We start from the raw sequence: 14,143 nt of genomic DNA on the forward strand, positions 1-14,143 counted from the left end.
AGATTTACTTTTACTTTTCTTGTTGGATTTTGGTTAACTTTGACTTGTAGAAATGTCTTTGATTGCGTCAAGAACTGGATGCATAGCTTCCTTAATCATCCTTTGAATTCCTTCTATATATTGGGCTGGAATTTCATTATCCTTATCTTTATTATTAATTTTTTCTTCGTTTCTGGATTTCTTGGGAGGACTGTTTTGAGAGTTTGCACTTTCTTCTCTTGACATACTACAATAAAAAAATTTAAAAGCTAAGTCCAATATTCGAAGAATTCAAAACATATCTTTTATTTATCTTATTATAGTTACAAGAGTGCATATTATTTGTTACAATTATACTCTCTACAATTACTAAGGTTTTATTTCTTCCAGTGAATGACTAATTTCTTAATCTTGCTATCTTTCTAGATATTTTTGCTAGCATCCCATTCTTTTTCTTCTACCTCCATTTCTTTCATTTTTTCTTCATTTTGAGTGTGATCAAAGTAAGAATCTTGAGTTGCCGGAAAACTAAAATATTCTTGCTCTTGAGTATATTCTTCCGAATAGCTCATTACTTCTTTTTTCTTTTGCATCATTGGTTTCTTGGATCTACTTGATCCTGCTCCGTATGTGTTTTGATTTGGAATTATCTGAGCTAGTGGAATGTCATAATTGAATCTTCCTCCATTTTTGTTTGGCATGTATTTTCATCGCTAGATATAGGAATTGGGAGAAAAGACGTTCCCATAAATCCTTTTCCTTTACCAAATCGAGGCTGACATGATCCTTGGCTAGATTGACAATCGGACATCTGCACGAGGTTAGATTTAGGGATAGGGAGACTCTCCTATCTTATTTATTTTGTTTATATCTTATCCGTATCAGTTTTGAATAATTTCTTGATACTTTTCAATTAAGTATCTAGTTTATTTGAATCATTATTTGTATAATAAGTTTTCAAAACTTATCCTTAATCAAAGCCTAGGTATAATTAAATACCTAATTCGCTAAGATTGATGGCTCTTATACCAACCTGTTACATCCCGACTTAAGGCCTAGGTGTGTGACCAATAGTTGGTACCTGTTTTGTAAATACATCAGGGTTGCGGGTTTTATTTTAGCGGAAGTCTTAAATAAAATATTATTATATTAAACACTCGGGTTTAAATACCCGTTTGATCTTTCAAATACAATTCTTTAGAAAACATAACTCTTTATAATATTTTGAAATAAAATATCTGAGCCATCAGATAGCATCTAAAGACTATAACTCTAATCTTCTATTCCTTCTTGTTTGTCTGTTCTAACCTTTCTTGTTTTCCTGTAAAATGGTTAGAAAATACGTCAGCACACAGCTGATGAATGACGCTGACTCTTAAAAATCTTTTCAATACCTTTGTGAAACCAACAATAATACCTTTGTGACTACTCATTAGGCACCCAACTAAATTGGGATCAAATTACCTTAAGTACCTTGTACAATTAATTATATACACAATAGCATTTCTCTGAACAGTCCCGCAGACCTTCAGAGGCATGTTGATGATATGCATGGCCTCGGGTAAATGCCGAGTCACCGTGTATGAATGGATCCAGACACATGTATACTCTTAATCAGAGTGTCCGTTTCTTATTATTGTAACACAAAGTTTTAAGGATTCGTAAATCCTATGCAAACATTCTAACTCTAAAAAGGTTTAGGGCGTGTTCACCTTTTTTGTTTATAATCAGTTTCTGATACTGATTCCTGTTTTCTGATTCTGCTTCTTGTTTTGTTACCTCGGACCTATTGTACGAGAATAACATTTTGTATAAATAACTAGATCACCGATCTAGCTTCAGACCTATAGTCCGTTTTGTATAGCTTTAACCTTGATAAAAACATTTGTTTGTATAAAGAATTTGGACCTTTAGTCCTCTTGATTTATTTACCAATCATATACTATGTTTCTTCTTCAGGAAGAAACGTCTATACTGAGTTTCTTCTTCAAGAAGAAACATTAATTTAACTATATTCTTTGAATAATAAAGAAATACTGTTTTAATTATACCCTTTGTACATATTTGCTTACATTTCTTAATCAAGAAGAAATAATATTTTAACTATAACCTTTGCTTAAGAAAAGTTATATAAAATTAAATTGTAATCAAGGTTCGGCTATATCTCCGACTATGGTCTAAGCCATTTATAATAATATAATAATATCTTAGGCAGAACCCCTACCTCGCACGGGTATTCGGAGTTAGATATTCCTAAGTTTATACGGGCAGCACTTCTACTCTATATGCACGTTTATCGAGGCGTTCTTGATCCACCTTTCTTGGCACACAAATCGAGGTGATGTTCACGTGTCGCCGGGTCGTGCACGTACTTCGAGGCGGAATGTCGGGTTACTTTTGGGTGGCACGCACTTCAAGGAAACACCGGGTATTTGGCACTGATTACGAGTTAATGCTTGTCCTGTCGGTGGCACGCAAAACGGTGTAGAGAGAGAAAGTAACTTAAAGAGAGTGTGTGTGTAAATTCTAGAGAGAGAAACTGGGAGTGTGTGTGGGGAATGAGCCGTGAGGCTCCCCTTTTATAGTTGAATCCGAGTCCCATCGCGATACGCGATGGGCTCTTCTCTGACTGCGTCGCGTATCGCATCGCCCACTTTTCTGAGATCACGCCACATGTAGCCACGTGGCCTGACACATCTGCCACGTGTCGCCATGTGTCCTGACACGTCTACCACGTGTCCTGCCATGCTGCCACGTGTCACCTGGATGTGATGCGTCATCACGGCCCATCGCGCTACGCGATGGCCGTGTTCTGGGACGCATCGCTTATCGCGATGGGTCCCTGGACACCATTTTTCATTTTTAGTCCCTTAACTTTTGATAGCTTGTCAATTCTGGGTCTAACTCTCGTTGTCCAAAAATATTAAGGCGGCTCTCAAAGCGGCTCGCGGCGATGCGAGCGTGCGAAGTGCGCCATCAAAGCGCCACATTGCGCCCAACGCCCTTCGCTATCGCCGTCGGCGTCGTCGTCGCCTTCGCCATCGCCATCGTACTCGTCCTCGTCCTTGCCCAAGCCTGTGCGCGTCGGGTGCTTTGAACTCTCCGCTAAGACCACTAGGTGTATGCTTAGCATAAAAGAATATTATTATGGAAATTCTATCTCTTATAAAGAGCTTCCATTTCTTTACCACTTTCCATGTGGGATGGGATTTATATTTCCTATTTATACCCAAGTAAAGTGCTTACACTTTCTTACATCCTTCTATGTGGGATGGATTTTCCTTTTATTAATTTTTTTATTTGGGAAAACTTAACTTAGGAAATATTTTTATTTCCTTATTTTTCTTATATTTCCTTATTTAATATTTTCTCATGACTTGTCTATATATTATTTTTGATCCCTCAACTTTCCTAAGTTGTCAAATTTGGATCGAAATTTTGGGGATGTTACATCATGAAGGACTTTTGGGTCACGGCTTAGGAGGGAATCTTGGATTTGCATAGGCAAACCCGAGATCTATATATCAATGGCCCGCCTCAAAGGAGTGACCATATGCAGGATGAGGATGTTGAATTTGTGGAATCAATTATTGGAAGCGATATTATCACCACCTTCTTGCTTCAAGTTCCAAAACACCTCTTCCAACTTCTGGAGTTCATATTTTGGGCATAACCTTTCGAGCATGAGCTTTTTGACAACGTCCCGCGGCATAGCCATGGCAACCTCAGCCCCAAGAGCGTACTTTTTATCATTCCACCAAGTGAGGGCACTCGATTTGAAGGCGCTTGAGGCGTAGGCGGTATTTTTGTCTTCCGGACACGCACAATGGAGAAACACACTTTCCATATGTTCGAACCATTGGAGGAGGGTGGTAGGATCCTCAGCTCCAACGTAATCGGTTGGGTTTGCAATTATGAATTGCTTGAAGGAGCAAGCAGTTGGGTTTTGATTCACGGGAGTTGCAGCGGCATTCACGATTTGGAGCTAACAGATGATTGTTGGGGGCTTCCACGATTCCCTTAGCAATGCGGGATGACATGCTACGGCTAGAGTTGTTGGTGCAATGGTTACGGTTGATGAGGCGGGAATAAGACATGCTACAAGGACGAAAAGTGAAAATTTATTAGGTTTTGGGATAAATTATCTAAGTATGCCAAATTTTGAGTTTTGAGAAAATTTACGAGGGTACAAAATAAAATTTTATTAACTTTAATTTTTAGTATTGATGAAATTGATAATTAAATAAAATAGTAAAACTTAAATATTGGGTGGAGATGTAGATGAATCATCATGATCTTGAAAAATATTCATTCATATCAAAATCAAAAATCTAAACAAACTTTCATCGTTGAAATATCCATGTATCACCATGGCTTAATTTTCCAACATCAGATTTAAAATTAATTAAAATCGAGATGAGGGCGTTGAGGTGAATGATTGAGGTATCTATGTATCACCATGGCTTTTCCCACCCATTCTTTCAACTAAAACATCATAAGGAAGAACCTATTTTAGTCACATATCACCGTGAATTCGGTTATGATTTTAGGGCGTGATCGACGCATGACCACATTTGATACAATTAGGTTTGGAGATTCTTGGATGTTTGGTGTGATATACTTTGGCTTAATAAATTTCACACCCTCGTCGAACCCTCTAGGAAAGCAACCAAGTCTCACGATTGATTGAGATTTATGTGCACTGCTATTCCTTAGGCTCACAAGCCTTGGTAGCAAGGGTTAGAAATACAAGTGTGTCCCCCTTACAGTTACTACATATCCGTTAAACGAATCATCCTTAAAGAGAGGGGAGTAAAAATGGTGGGACTTTTTAAGAAATTTCCCAATTTAAAATAGCATCTAGGGTTTTGAAAATGGTTTTGAGAGTGAGGCATAGCCTTAGAGTTGTGAGTGCTTTTGTGTAAAGAATAATATCAAATTATTAAATAATATTTAAGCTACTGCAATCAATAATATAATTCATGGTGCAAACATGTAAAGGCATATTACGTATAGCGACCCTTAGCATGCTACTAGGTCGTTATGTCTAACCACCTATCTTATAGCCTTCGGCTCTGATACCAATCTGTCACACCCAAAAAAAGGCGGCGGAATATGTCGGGGCATAACGTGATGATGGACAGTAGCTCAAAAGATAATAGTTATTTAATTCATTAAAATTAAACAAGTACACAAATTCAATAATAAGAAACAAGTACATCATACTTTTGTAATTTGAATAAATATCTTAAGGTAAAACTAATATATTCAATCTTGAACAATATTGATTACTTGTACGTGTAACATGTATAAAAATAGAGTTTGTCCGAATACATAAGTTATATATATATATATATATATATATATATATATAGGTAAATCACAATTCATATGTAAATGGTGAACATTACAAATCTTATGAAAATGTAAACAACTAAATAGATGTGGACATGTTCCTGTTGATACAAAATCAATGTACTTGGCTAATTGTGTGATTATACTAGATGAGAATAGATGAGGATGAGATACCAACCACCAAACATAAAATAAGCATTTAAGCACATACATCATGCTATAATCACACATAAACATATATGAAATTGTGTTTTGAATAGATGTGGAAGTAAAACATGAGTAAAGTTGAATAAGGTATACATGCTACCTTCAAAATATAAAAGATGAAAAAAGGGGTATGTTAACTCACCTTAACGAGAGGATTAACGAAAACAAGATGACGATAAAAATTAAGATAAAAGCGGCGAGCTCCTCGGGATACGTCAACAAAAGTTTCTAGTTGTTAACGATTAAAATAATTAATTATAACGAAATAATAATATGACAGATTTGGGGTTTCGATGAAATGATTTGAGTATGTTTGTAATTAATATATAAGTAGTCTAATTATCACATTTATCATGGTTATTATTATTATTATTTTCATTTATATTTGACGAATAACATAAATATTATTTATTGATAACTAAATGAAATATAATATATATTAACGGGAAAGTTAAACGAAAGATTTATTTTGGAAAAAAGTTAGGTTCATTAAGCGAGTGGTAAAAATTTTTTGTCATATTTATTATACATACATACATACACACACACAGTACGTACATGCATACATACATACATATATACATAAAGGGTAAGGATCGTAAGAGAAACCTTTGCAAATTGAGAACTTTGAGAACCATTTTGGACCACTAAAAACACCTTTAAAAAATATTTAAAAAAAATAATAAAACAAAAAATAACAAAAATCTAAAAAAGTAAAAAAACCAAAATTCTTATATTTCTGTCCGGTTTCATTAAAAAACAAAAAAACTAAAAATGTTGTATTATACACATGTATAATTTTATTTAATCTTTACGTAATATACGCATATGTACGGTATCATTTATCTTAAATTATACACATGTGTATAAAAAAATCATGTATATGTTATATATTATACATATGTGTATATAATTTTCTAAACCGAGGTTTTTTTTATGAAACCGGGATGTTAAAATAAGAATTTTGGTTTTTTTTTTTACTTTTTTCATTTTTGTGTTTTTTTTATTTTATGATTTTTTTTATTTTTAGGTTTTTTGTGGTCTAAAATGGTTCTCATAGTTCTCAATTTCAAAAAAGTTCTCTCATGATCATGATCCCATACATACATACATTATATATATATATATAGATTAATTTAGATACACGAGTTCAAAAACAAAAACATTATGTCGGGGTTCGGTTTATGAAGATAGTGTTTATTTAGTGTTATGAATACATATTAGCAACAAAAAAGATTATAAATGATCTAAAAAATGAAAATACAAAACCAAGAGTGGGGAACTCGAACCCGCGCCCCAGGCCGGTTTACTCTTTCAGAAAACACGCGCTGGTTGTTTAAAAGATGAAAATTTAAGTATATTACAACCAGTTTTAGTTCTTCCCCAAATCAAAAACCCTAGAACTCGGTTATGTTCAACTGATCGAAGTTGATTAAAATTGACTTAGGGTTAATGTTTATTAGGTAAAAATGAATCAAATGTTGTTTACAATTACCAGAATCGCTAATGAATTGAGAGTGAATGGCGCAATTGGGCTCACAGCTCAAACTCGGGATGAAAACTGGTCTTTTCGGCTTCGTAGATTGAAATTGAGTTAGGGGTTTGAGTCGTGACGGTACTTGTGGGGATAGTGTGTTTTCGTTTAATTGAATTGTAATAATATATATATTGTTTAAAGGACGAGGTAGCCGTGGATTTACCTTAAACAAATTAGCTGTCAATCCAAGATGTTTTACCAAGATTAAGGTGTCGGTTGATTCTATTTTTGTTAACAAATGATTTGATACAATCAATTACGTGATATGATCCACGAATTAGGGAACAAGAAAGAGATTGGGGGGTGGTACAGTGTTGTGACGGGGAAGAGAGGAGTGAGAGGGAAAAATAATAATTTGATTTTTTTGTGATTAGGTCCTTGGGTTTTGGTTCAGGTTCCAAAATTTGTAACGAAACTAGTTAAAGGGTTGAAACATTACATGATTGATAGTTTTAAAAATTCAATTAACGAATAACCAGAATCGAGTGGTATGCAACGTGATGACCATAATAGAGATAAGATATTGATAAATAATAAACTCATTATATATATAGATAAATATTGGATGTTGGGTGAAAAAAAAACTCACTTCTAGAACACTCATTTAAGTAATTATTTAGATGGCATTATTAGTTATTATCACTTGGTGTAGTGTTCAATCAAGCGTACCTTAAATCTTTTACTTCTGGTGCACTCACTTTCGAAACCCCCTCTCAGTGAACAGTTATTAATTTTTTCTTGACAGAATTATAAATTTTGTCCTTTAAAAAAAACCAAATTACGGTTCGTGTCATATTTTTAGTTTTTTTGCAGGCGGTGTACTTTAAACTTTTTTTTTCTACACGTTATGTCCTTAACGCTAACTGAGTTAGAAAAACTCAGTTAAGTATGACATGTACCAGACATGTGATGGGCATAATTGTAATTTTAATGTATCCTTAAATTGAAAAAAAAATCAAAGAAAATACATATAATACATTCCCCTCCTTTCTATCTTCTCTCTCTCTAAGCCACCACCATCACCATAAATTCCGGCCACCTCGTTGCAGATTCCATTCAACCCACCACTATCACCACCTCCTCTCCATACCCCCACCTACTGTCCTCCCTAATATCCAACCTCCCACTCCCCACCATAGCCATCAATAACCCATCTCCAACCACCACCTCCTCTCCATCTCACAAACCGCCGCCACACTTTCCGTTCACATTTAATGATGATTCCTTAATCGGTACAAATATTAAAATACTACAACGTTGCCGGCAATGACGTGGACTATTTGGAAGCCATAGAACACCATACCTCATCTTCATCGCCACTACAACCGCTGTCCGTATATCTCCACACACACCACTTACACCTTCCGCTTCAACACTTGTACCATGCTTACTCAAACTCACCCTCACACTCACTCCACCCCAGTAATCTCCTGCAACTACCCACAAACCCATAAACTCAAACCCCGCTATTTAAACCCATCAATTCACACTCATTTTTCACAAATTAACAACACAAGAATCAAATTCACGCAATTAAACAAGTGGGTTTGCCTTCAAATTTGCAGGAGTTCATTGGATACTCGGGAATCAAAAACCCTAATTTGGATCAAGAAAGTTGTATAAAAATTGACGGTGAGATGGGAAGTAATGGTGGTGGTGGTGGGGCGACGTCGCCGTCTCTTCTCATCCACAACAACAACCATCCTTCTTCTTGTTCGCTAGATCTGGGATGTTTTTTTCTCTTTGCAGATCTGAGACAAATCGAAATAGTGGCGGTGGATGGGTTGGAGGTGGCCGGATCCGGTGGTGGTGGATGGGTTGGAGGTGGCCGGATCCGATGGTGGTGGTGATGGTGGTGGCGTAGAGAGAGAAAGAAGAGAGAAAGGAGTGGGAGATGTTATAAATTTGCAGGTGTTAAATCAATGAATTGAATTGAAGATTGGAGAATTGGAATTAAGGTTCTTGTGTAGATCACAAGATACCTCTTTTTTAGGGTTTAATTTCTGATTTTGAAATGAAGAAGATGAAGTTGTAGATACAGACGAAAAGACAAAAATGCCCTCACATGCGTATCACGTGAGGGTATTTAACTGAGTTTTTCTAACCCAGTTAGTGTAAAGGACATAACGTGTAAGAAAAAAATGTTTAAAGGATACCGCCTGCAAGGAAACTAAAAAAAGAACACGAACCGTAATTTGGCTTTTTTTAAAGGACAAAATTTGTAATTTTGTCTTTTTTCTTTCTTGGCTTCTTGATTATTAGTGTTTTGCCATGTTTAGTTTTTAGAAGATAAAAGATGCTTTATCTTTTTTTTAGTGAGCGGTTTAAAGAATTTATTTTTACGAAAGAAACACATACGTTAATTTCTTAAACGATGTATGATTTTTAACTTACTAAATTATGTTAACGATTTTAGTAGCGTTAGCATCGCTACCGTCCAAATTCGCGATGGTTGCGCGGATTTTTTAATACATTAGTTGTGGGTTGACGATTTTTTTTAGTTTAGTTCCAATGTCGTACCGATACCGATCGAATTTGCGTCAGTCAGTAGCTACACTGTGTGTGTTTTACGAACCAACTACACGTTGTTTTAGACATGTTTGTTTTATCACAAGTCAATTTCACATTGTGTGAGGTTTATCAACCGACTACATGCCATTTTACTCATCCTTTTATCACAAGTCTATTTGATTGTCAACACTATTCTAGCCGTATACTGAATTTCTTTTTGGGTTTGTCGTCACCTTATCGAATAATGTCTTGCGTTGCCGCAACGCGGCAGTTTATTACCTAGTAATAGATTATTAATGAATGTCCGAGCTATAAAACAAAAGATTATTTTAACGGGTAAATAACGAATTTTATAAAAGCGATCCTATAAGGCGAATGCCATTAAGCTTAGTATGGAAAAAAGATTGCAAATTGATATCGTGTTCATAGGTATAGATTATTGTTAGAAAATAGTTTATCATTTCACGGTCATAATGAATGTGAAGACTCTTTTTAAAGGTCTCTTTTTGCAGTATTAAAGTTTATTTGTAAGAACAATTCGCATATTGGTAAGTACAGCTTAGAGAATGAAAAAAAAAGTTAAAAGAAGATGCTAATTGCTTAATTTTAAGCTTTTAAAAACGAAAAGGAGAAATCTGCAACCCATATGTTTAATATATTTATTATCATGCTTTTATTTTTGTTTCTTTTACATAGTGTGAAGTACGGTAATTCTTTTTTCTTTTTTTTTTGTGAACGTTACCCCTGAATCCGATATGCGGTTAATTCGAATGGATAACTTCAATTTATGTGCATATTACATGCATACTTGAAAAGTTAATTCTTTTGTTAATTTTCCGTGTGATTATGTAAAATGATGCGAAGACAAATAGAAAAAATATTCTGTATAAATCTCTGAAACACATATCAGTATCTTCGTCATCCTTTAGCTTAATCGCACAAAAATTAACAAAAAAAATTAAACTTTGTATGTACGATATATATCCTAATCAAAATCCAACTAATTTCTTCGGATTAACCACATGTTATGTTGTAATTGGCGTATGGTTAGTTCTTGAATGACAGTTGGAATCGTAGCGAATACGGGCAAAGATTTTTTAACGAGGAATTTATCTATAAAAATGATTCATTTAGGTAATTCAATCATAATGATGAAAACACACCTACATATCAGAGATGTGATGGGCTTCTTAGTAAAATTTTAACACATGTTAGTGTTAGTATCTAAATATTTTATAAAAAATAAAACATAGCATCGAAATATGTTACTTTAGAACCTTAATACAAAAACATGCTATTTTTTTAAAATCACAAGCACCACTGCCGTAATTAATCCTAAAAGACCAGACAACATAGTTTCAACATACTAAATTCCTTTTAACTCATAAAAAACATGAAAAGGTATAACTCATTTTCGTTTTAGGGCGGACGGGGTGGTGCGTGGTGGCCTCCCCGTCACGCGTGATGAGCCAAGGAACACCGCCGCCGCCCCCCTTGTCACGCAAAAAAGATGTGTTTGCGTGATGGTTGTCACGCATGAAGGGGGTGTTTTCCAAGAAGAATGTAGCCGTTGGTGGGGATGTAGCCGTTGGAGTGGGGGGGGGGGTTTAAATAAAAAAAAACAATATAAAACCAAAACAAAAAACCAAATCCAAATCAAAACCAAATCCAACTCTAAAACACTCTCAAACTTCCCCTTCATTCACAACAAAAAATATGGAATTTCCTAAACACTCGATGCCCTTAGACACCGATAGCTCTTCGTCTTCAGACGATGACATTCTCGAATGGTTCCCGTTGCTATACAAAGAACTTGAAGGCCCGAGCCATCCAAAGAAAAAGGTGGTGGAGCGTGATCGTATACATGCCCACGACATGCTAATGAACGACTATTTTGTGGAGGAGCCGAAGTACAACGAAGAGACGTTTAGGGAACGCTTTCGTTTGCCGAAATCTTTATCCTTAAAGATTGTAGCCGACGTCGAAGCAAACGAAGAATGGTTTCAAGAATCTTACGACGCGAGAGGAAAACGAAGTTTTACGCCGCTTCAAAAATGCACATCCGCTATTCGTCAACTAGCAACAGGTAACCCACCCGACCAATTCGATGAATACTTACAAATGTCTGAGAGAACTTTACGTGAATGTCTACAATTCTTTTGTAACGCGATTATAAAATTGTATGCCAAAGAGTTTCTACGAAAACCAACAAGACACGACATTACACGTCTTTACGCTGCACACGAGGCTAGATGGCATTTTCCAGGGATGCTCGGTAGCATCGATTGTACACATATCGAATGGAGGAATTGTCCACGGGAGTTGCGAGGGGCGTATGTTAGGGGTGATATCAAACGAGCGGTTGCGTCAAATGATTTATGGATTTGGCATTCTTATTTTGGTGTTCCCGGCTCAAACAACGACATCACTGTTCTGTACACATCACCGTTGTTTCAGAGCGTAACAGATGGCACCGCACCTTTCTGTCCGTACTTTGTCAACGAGAGATATTATAGACATGGCTACTATCTTTTCGACGGTATCTACCCGCAATGGTCTGTTTTTGTGAAAGCCTTTTCGTTTCCTGTCGAGACCAATGAAAAGGCGTTCAAGAAGTTGCAAGAATCGGCAAGAAAAGATGTCGAGAGAGCTTTCGGTGTTTTGAAGGGTAGATGGTGCATACTCAGTCGACCGGTTCGTGCAATGAAAAAACCCACGATCTCTAGCTACGTGTATGCATGCATCATATTACACAATATGTTAATAAAAGAATATGGAAATGCAATTTCTCCAGATTGGGTACCGGATCCTCCGACTCATGTTCCCGTTTCCGATGATGTCCAATTAGACTTGCGGGATGAAGATATTCATCATCGGTTGAGATGGGATATTGTTGCGCATATAGGTTCTTTAGGTTTGGAATTTCCGGATTCAGACGAGGAGTAGACGTTCTGTGTAACTTTTATTTTTTATTTCTAAATTTTAAGTTGAATTATGTTCTATTAAACTATTGTTTTTATTTTTAAGTTCTATTAAATATTGTTTTAATTTTTAAAGTTACAAAAAAATAATAAATAAATAATTCCATCACACACCATCACACCACACCACCACCTCTAGTAAAAAACCATCACATGTGATGGAATTTGGGTTGGTGATGTGGCATAATATAATTGGGTGGGGTGTGTGATGAGTGATCACACCACATCCACCACCCCTCCCCCCCCCCCCCCCCCTTATTAAAGTCCATAGACGTATTATTGTTTGTATTTAAAGTTAAAATACAAAGGACAACAAAAATGAGAAGGGTGAGAATGAATCCAGTCCATTGATCTTAGATTTAAATGACTGAGATTAATTTAATAAATAAAAATTGATGAAAATGGCATTAAGGTAATAACACACATGTGCTGACTTTCTCTCTCCACATGTAAGGCACATGTCAATTCCCCCATCATTTTAAAATGTCCATAACTTTTTCATACGGCATTATTTTTTATAAAAAAATTCACCATAATAATAAACGTTTTTTATCTTTAATATGAGTATCATATTGTTATATAAAAATATAAAAAATATTAATGGGTTTTTTAATTGTGTTTTTTTGTTGTTCATTGTGTCATTGTGTAATATGTTGTTTCCATTGTGTTTTACATTTCAAGTCATTGTGTTATATATATTCACCATTGTGTGTTACGTTTTAGGCCATTGTGTTATACGTATTCGCCATTGTGTCTTACGTTTTAGGTCAGTGTTTTATACGTATTCACCATTTTGTTTTACGTTTCAAGTTATTGTGTAACATGTATTAATGGCGAAAAAAGACACAATGGTGTGCTAAAAGACACAATGACGAAAAAAGACACAATGATAAGCGAAAAGACACAATGGTGTGCGAAAAGACACAATGAAGAAAAAAGACACAATGACGAAAAAAGACACAATGATAAGCGAAAAGACACAATGGTGTGCGAAAAGACCCAATGAAGAAAAAAGACACAATGACGAAAAAAGACACAATGATAGGCGAAAACACACAATGGTGTGTGAAAAGACACAATGACGAAAAAGACACAAATATAAGCGAAAAGGCACAAGGGTGGCGAAAAGACACAATGACGAAAAAAGACACAATGGTGTGCGAAATGACACAATGACGAAAAAAGACACAATGACGAAAAAAACACAATGATAAGCGAAAAAACACAATGGTGTGCGAAAAGACACAATGGTGTGTGAAAAAAGACACAATTATAAGCGAAAAGACACAATGGTGTGCGAAAAGACACAATGACGAAAAAGACATAATGATAAGCGAAAAGACACAATGGTGTTTGAAAAGACACAATGACGAAAAAAGACACAATTTTAAGCGAAAAGACACAATGGTGTGCGAAAAGACACAATGACGAAAAAGACACAATGATAAGCGAAAGAGACACAATGGTGTGCGAAAAGACACAATGACATGATTTTTGTTTTAAATTTTATATAACAAAAATCATACTCATATTAAAGATTAAAAAACGCTTGTTATTATGATGATTTTTTTTA

The 14,143-nt window shown here is 35.4% G+C and overlaps 1 protein-coding gene across 1 annotated transcript; it reads left to right on the plus strand.

Annotated features, from left to right (window-relative positions):
* Positions 1-11,294: 11,294 nt before the first annotated feature.
* On the plus strand, positions 11,295-12,535 carry LOC143601123 (uncharacterized). Its single transcript, XM_077078615.1, has one exon. The coding sequence runs from the start codon at positions 11,306-11,308 to the stop codon at positions 12,533-12,535; it is 1,230 nt and encodes a 409-aa protein (XP_076934730.1). The 5' UTR covers positions 11,295-11,305.
* Positions 12,536-14,143: the final 1,608 nt, after the last annotated feature.

The sequence above is a fragment of the Bidens hawaiensis genome, unplaced genomic scaffold, assembly GCF_021521415.1.
Source record: "Bidens hawaiensis isolate Kalapana, Puna unplaced genomic scaffold, B.hawaiensis_p1.1 tig00055703_1, whole genome shotgun sequence".
Lineage (NCBI taxonomy): Eukaryota > Viridiplantae > Streptophyta > Magnoliopsida > Asterales > Asteraceae > Bidens > Bidens hawaiensis.

Excerpts from the sequence above, each read along its gene's own strand:
- LOC143601123 (XM_077078615.1), top strand. The coding sequence starts at position 11,306 with ATGGAATTTCCTAAACACTCGATGCCCTTAGACACCGATAGCTCTTCG.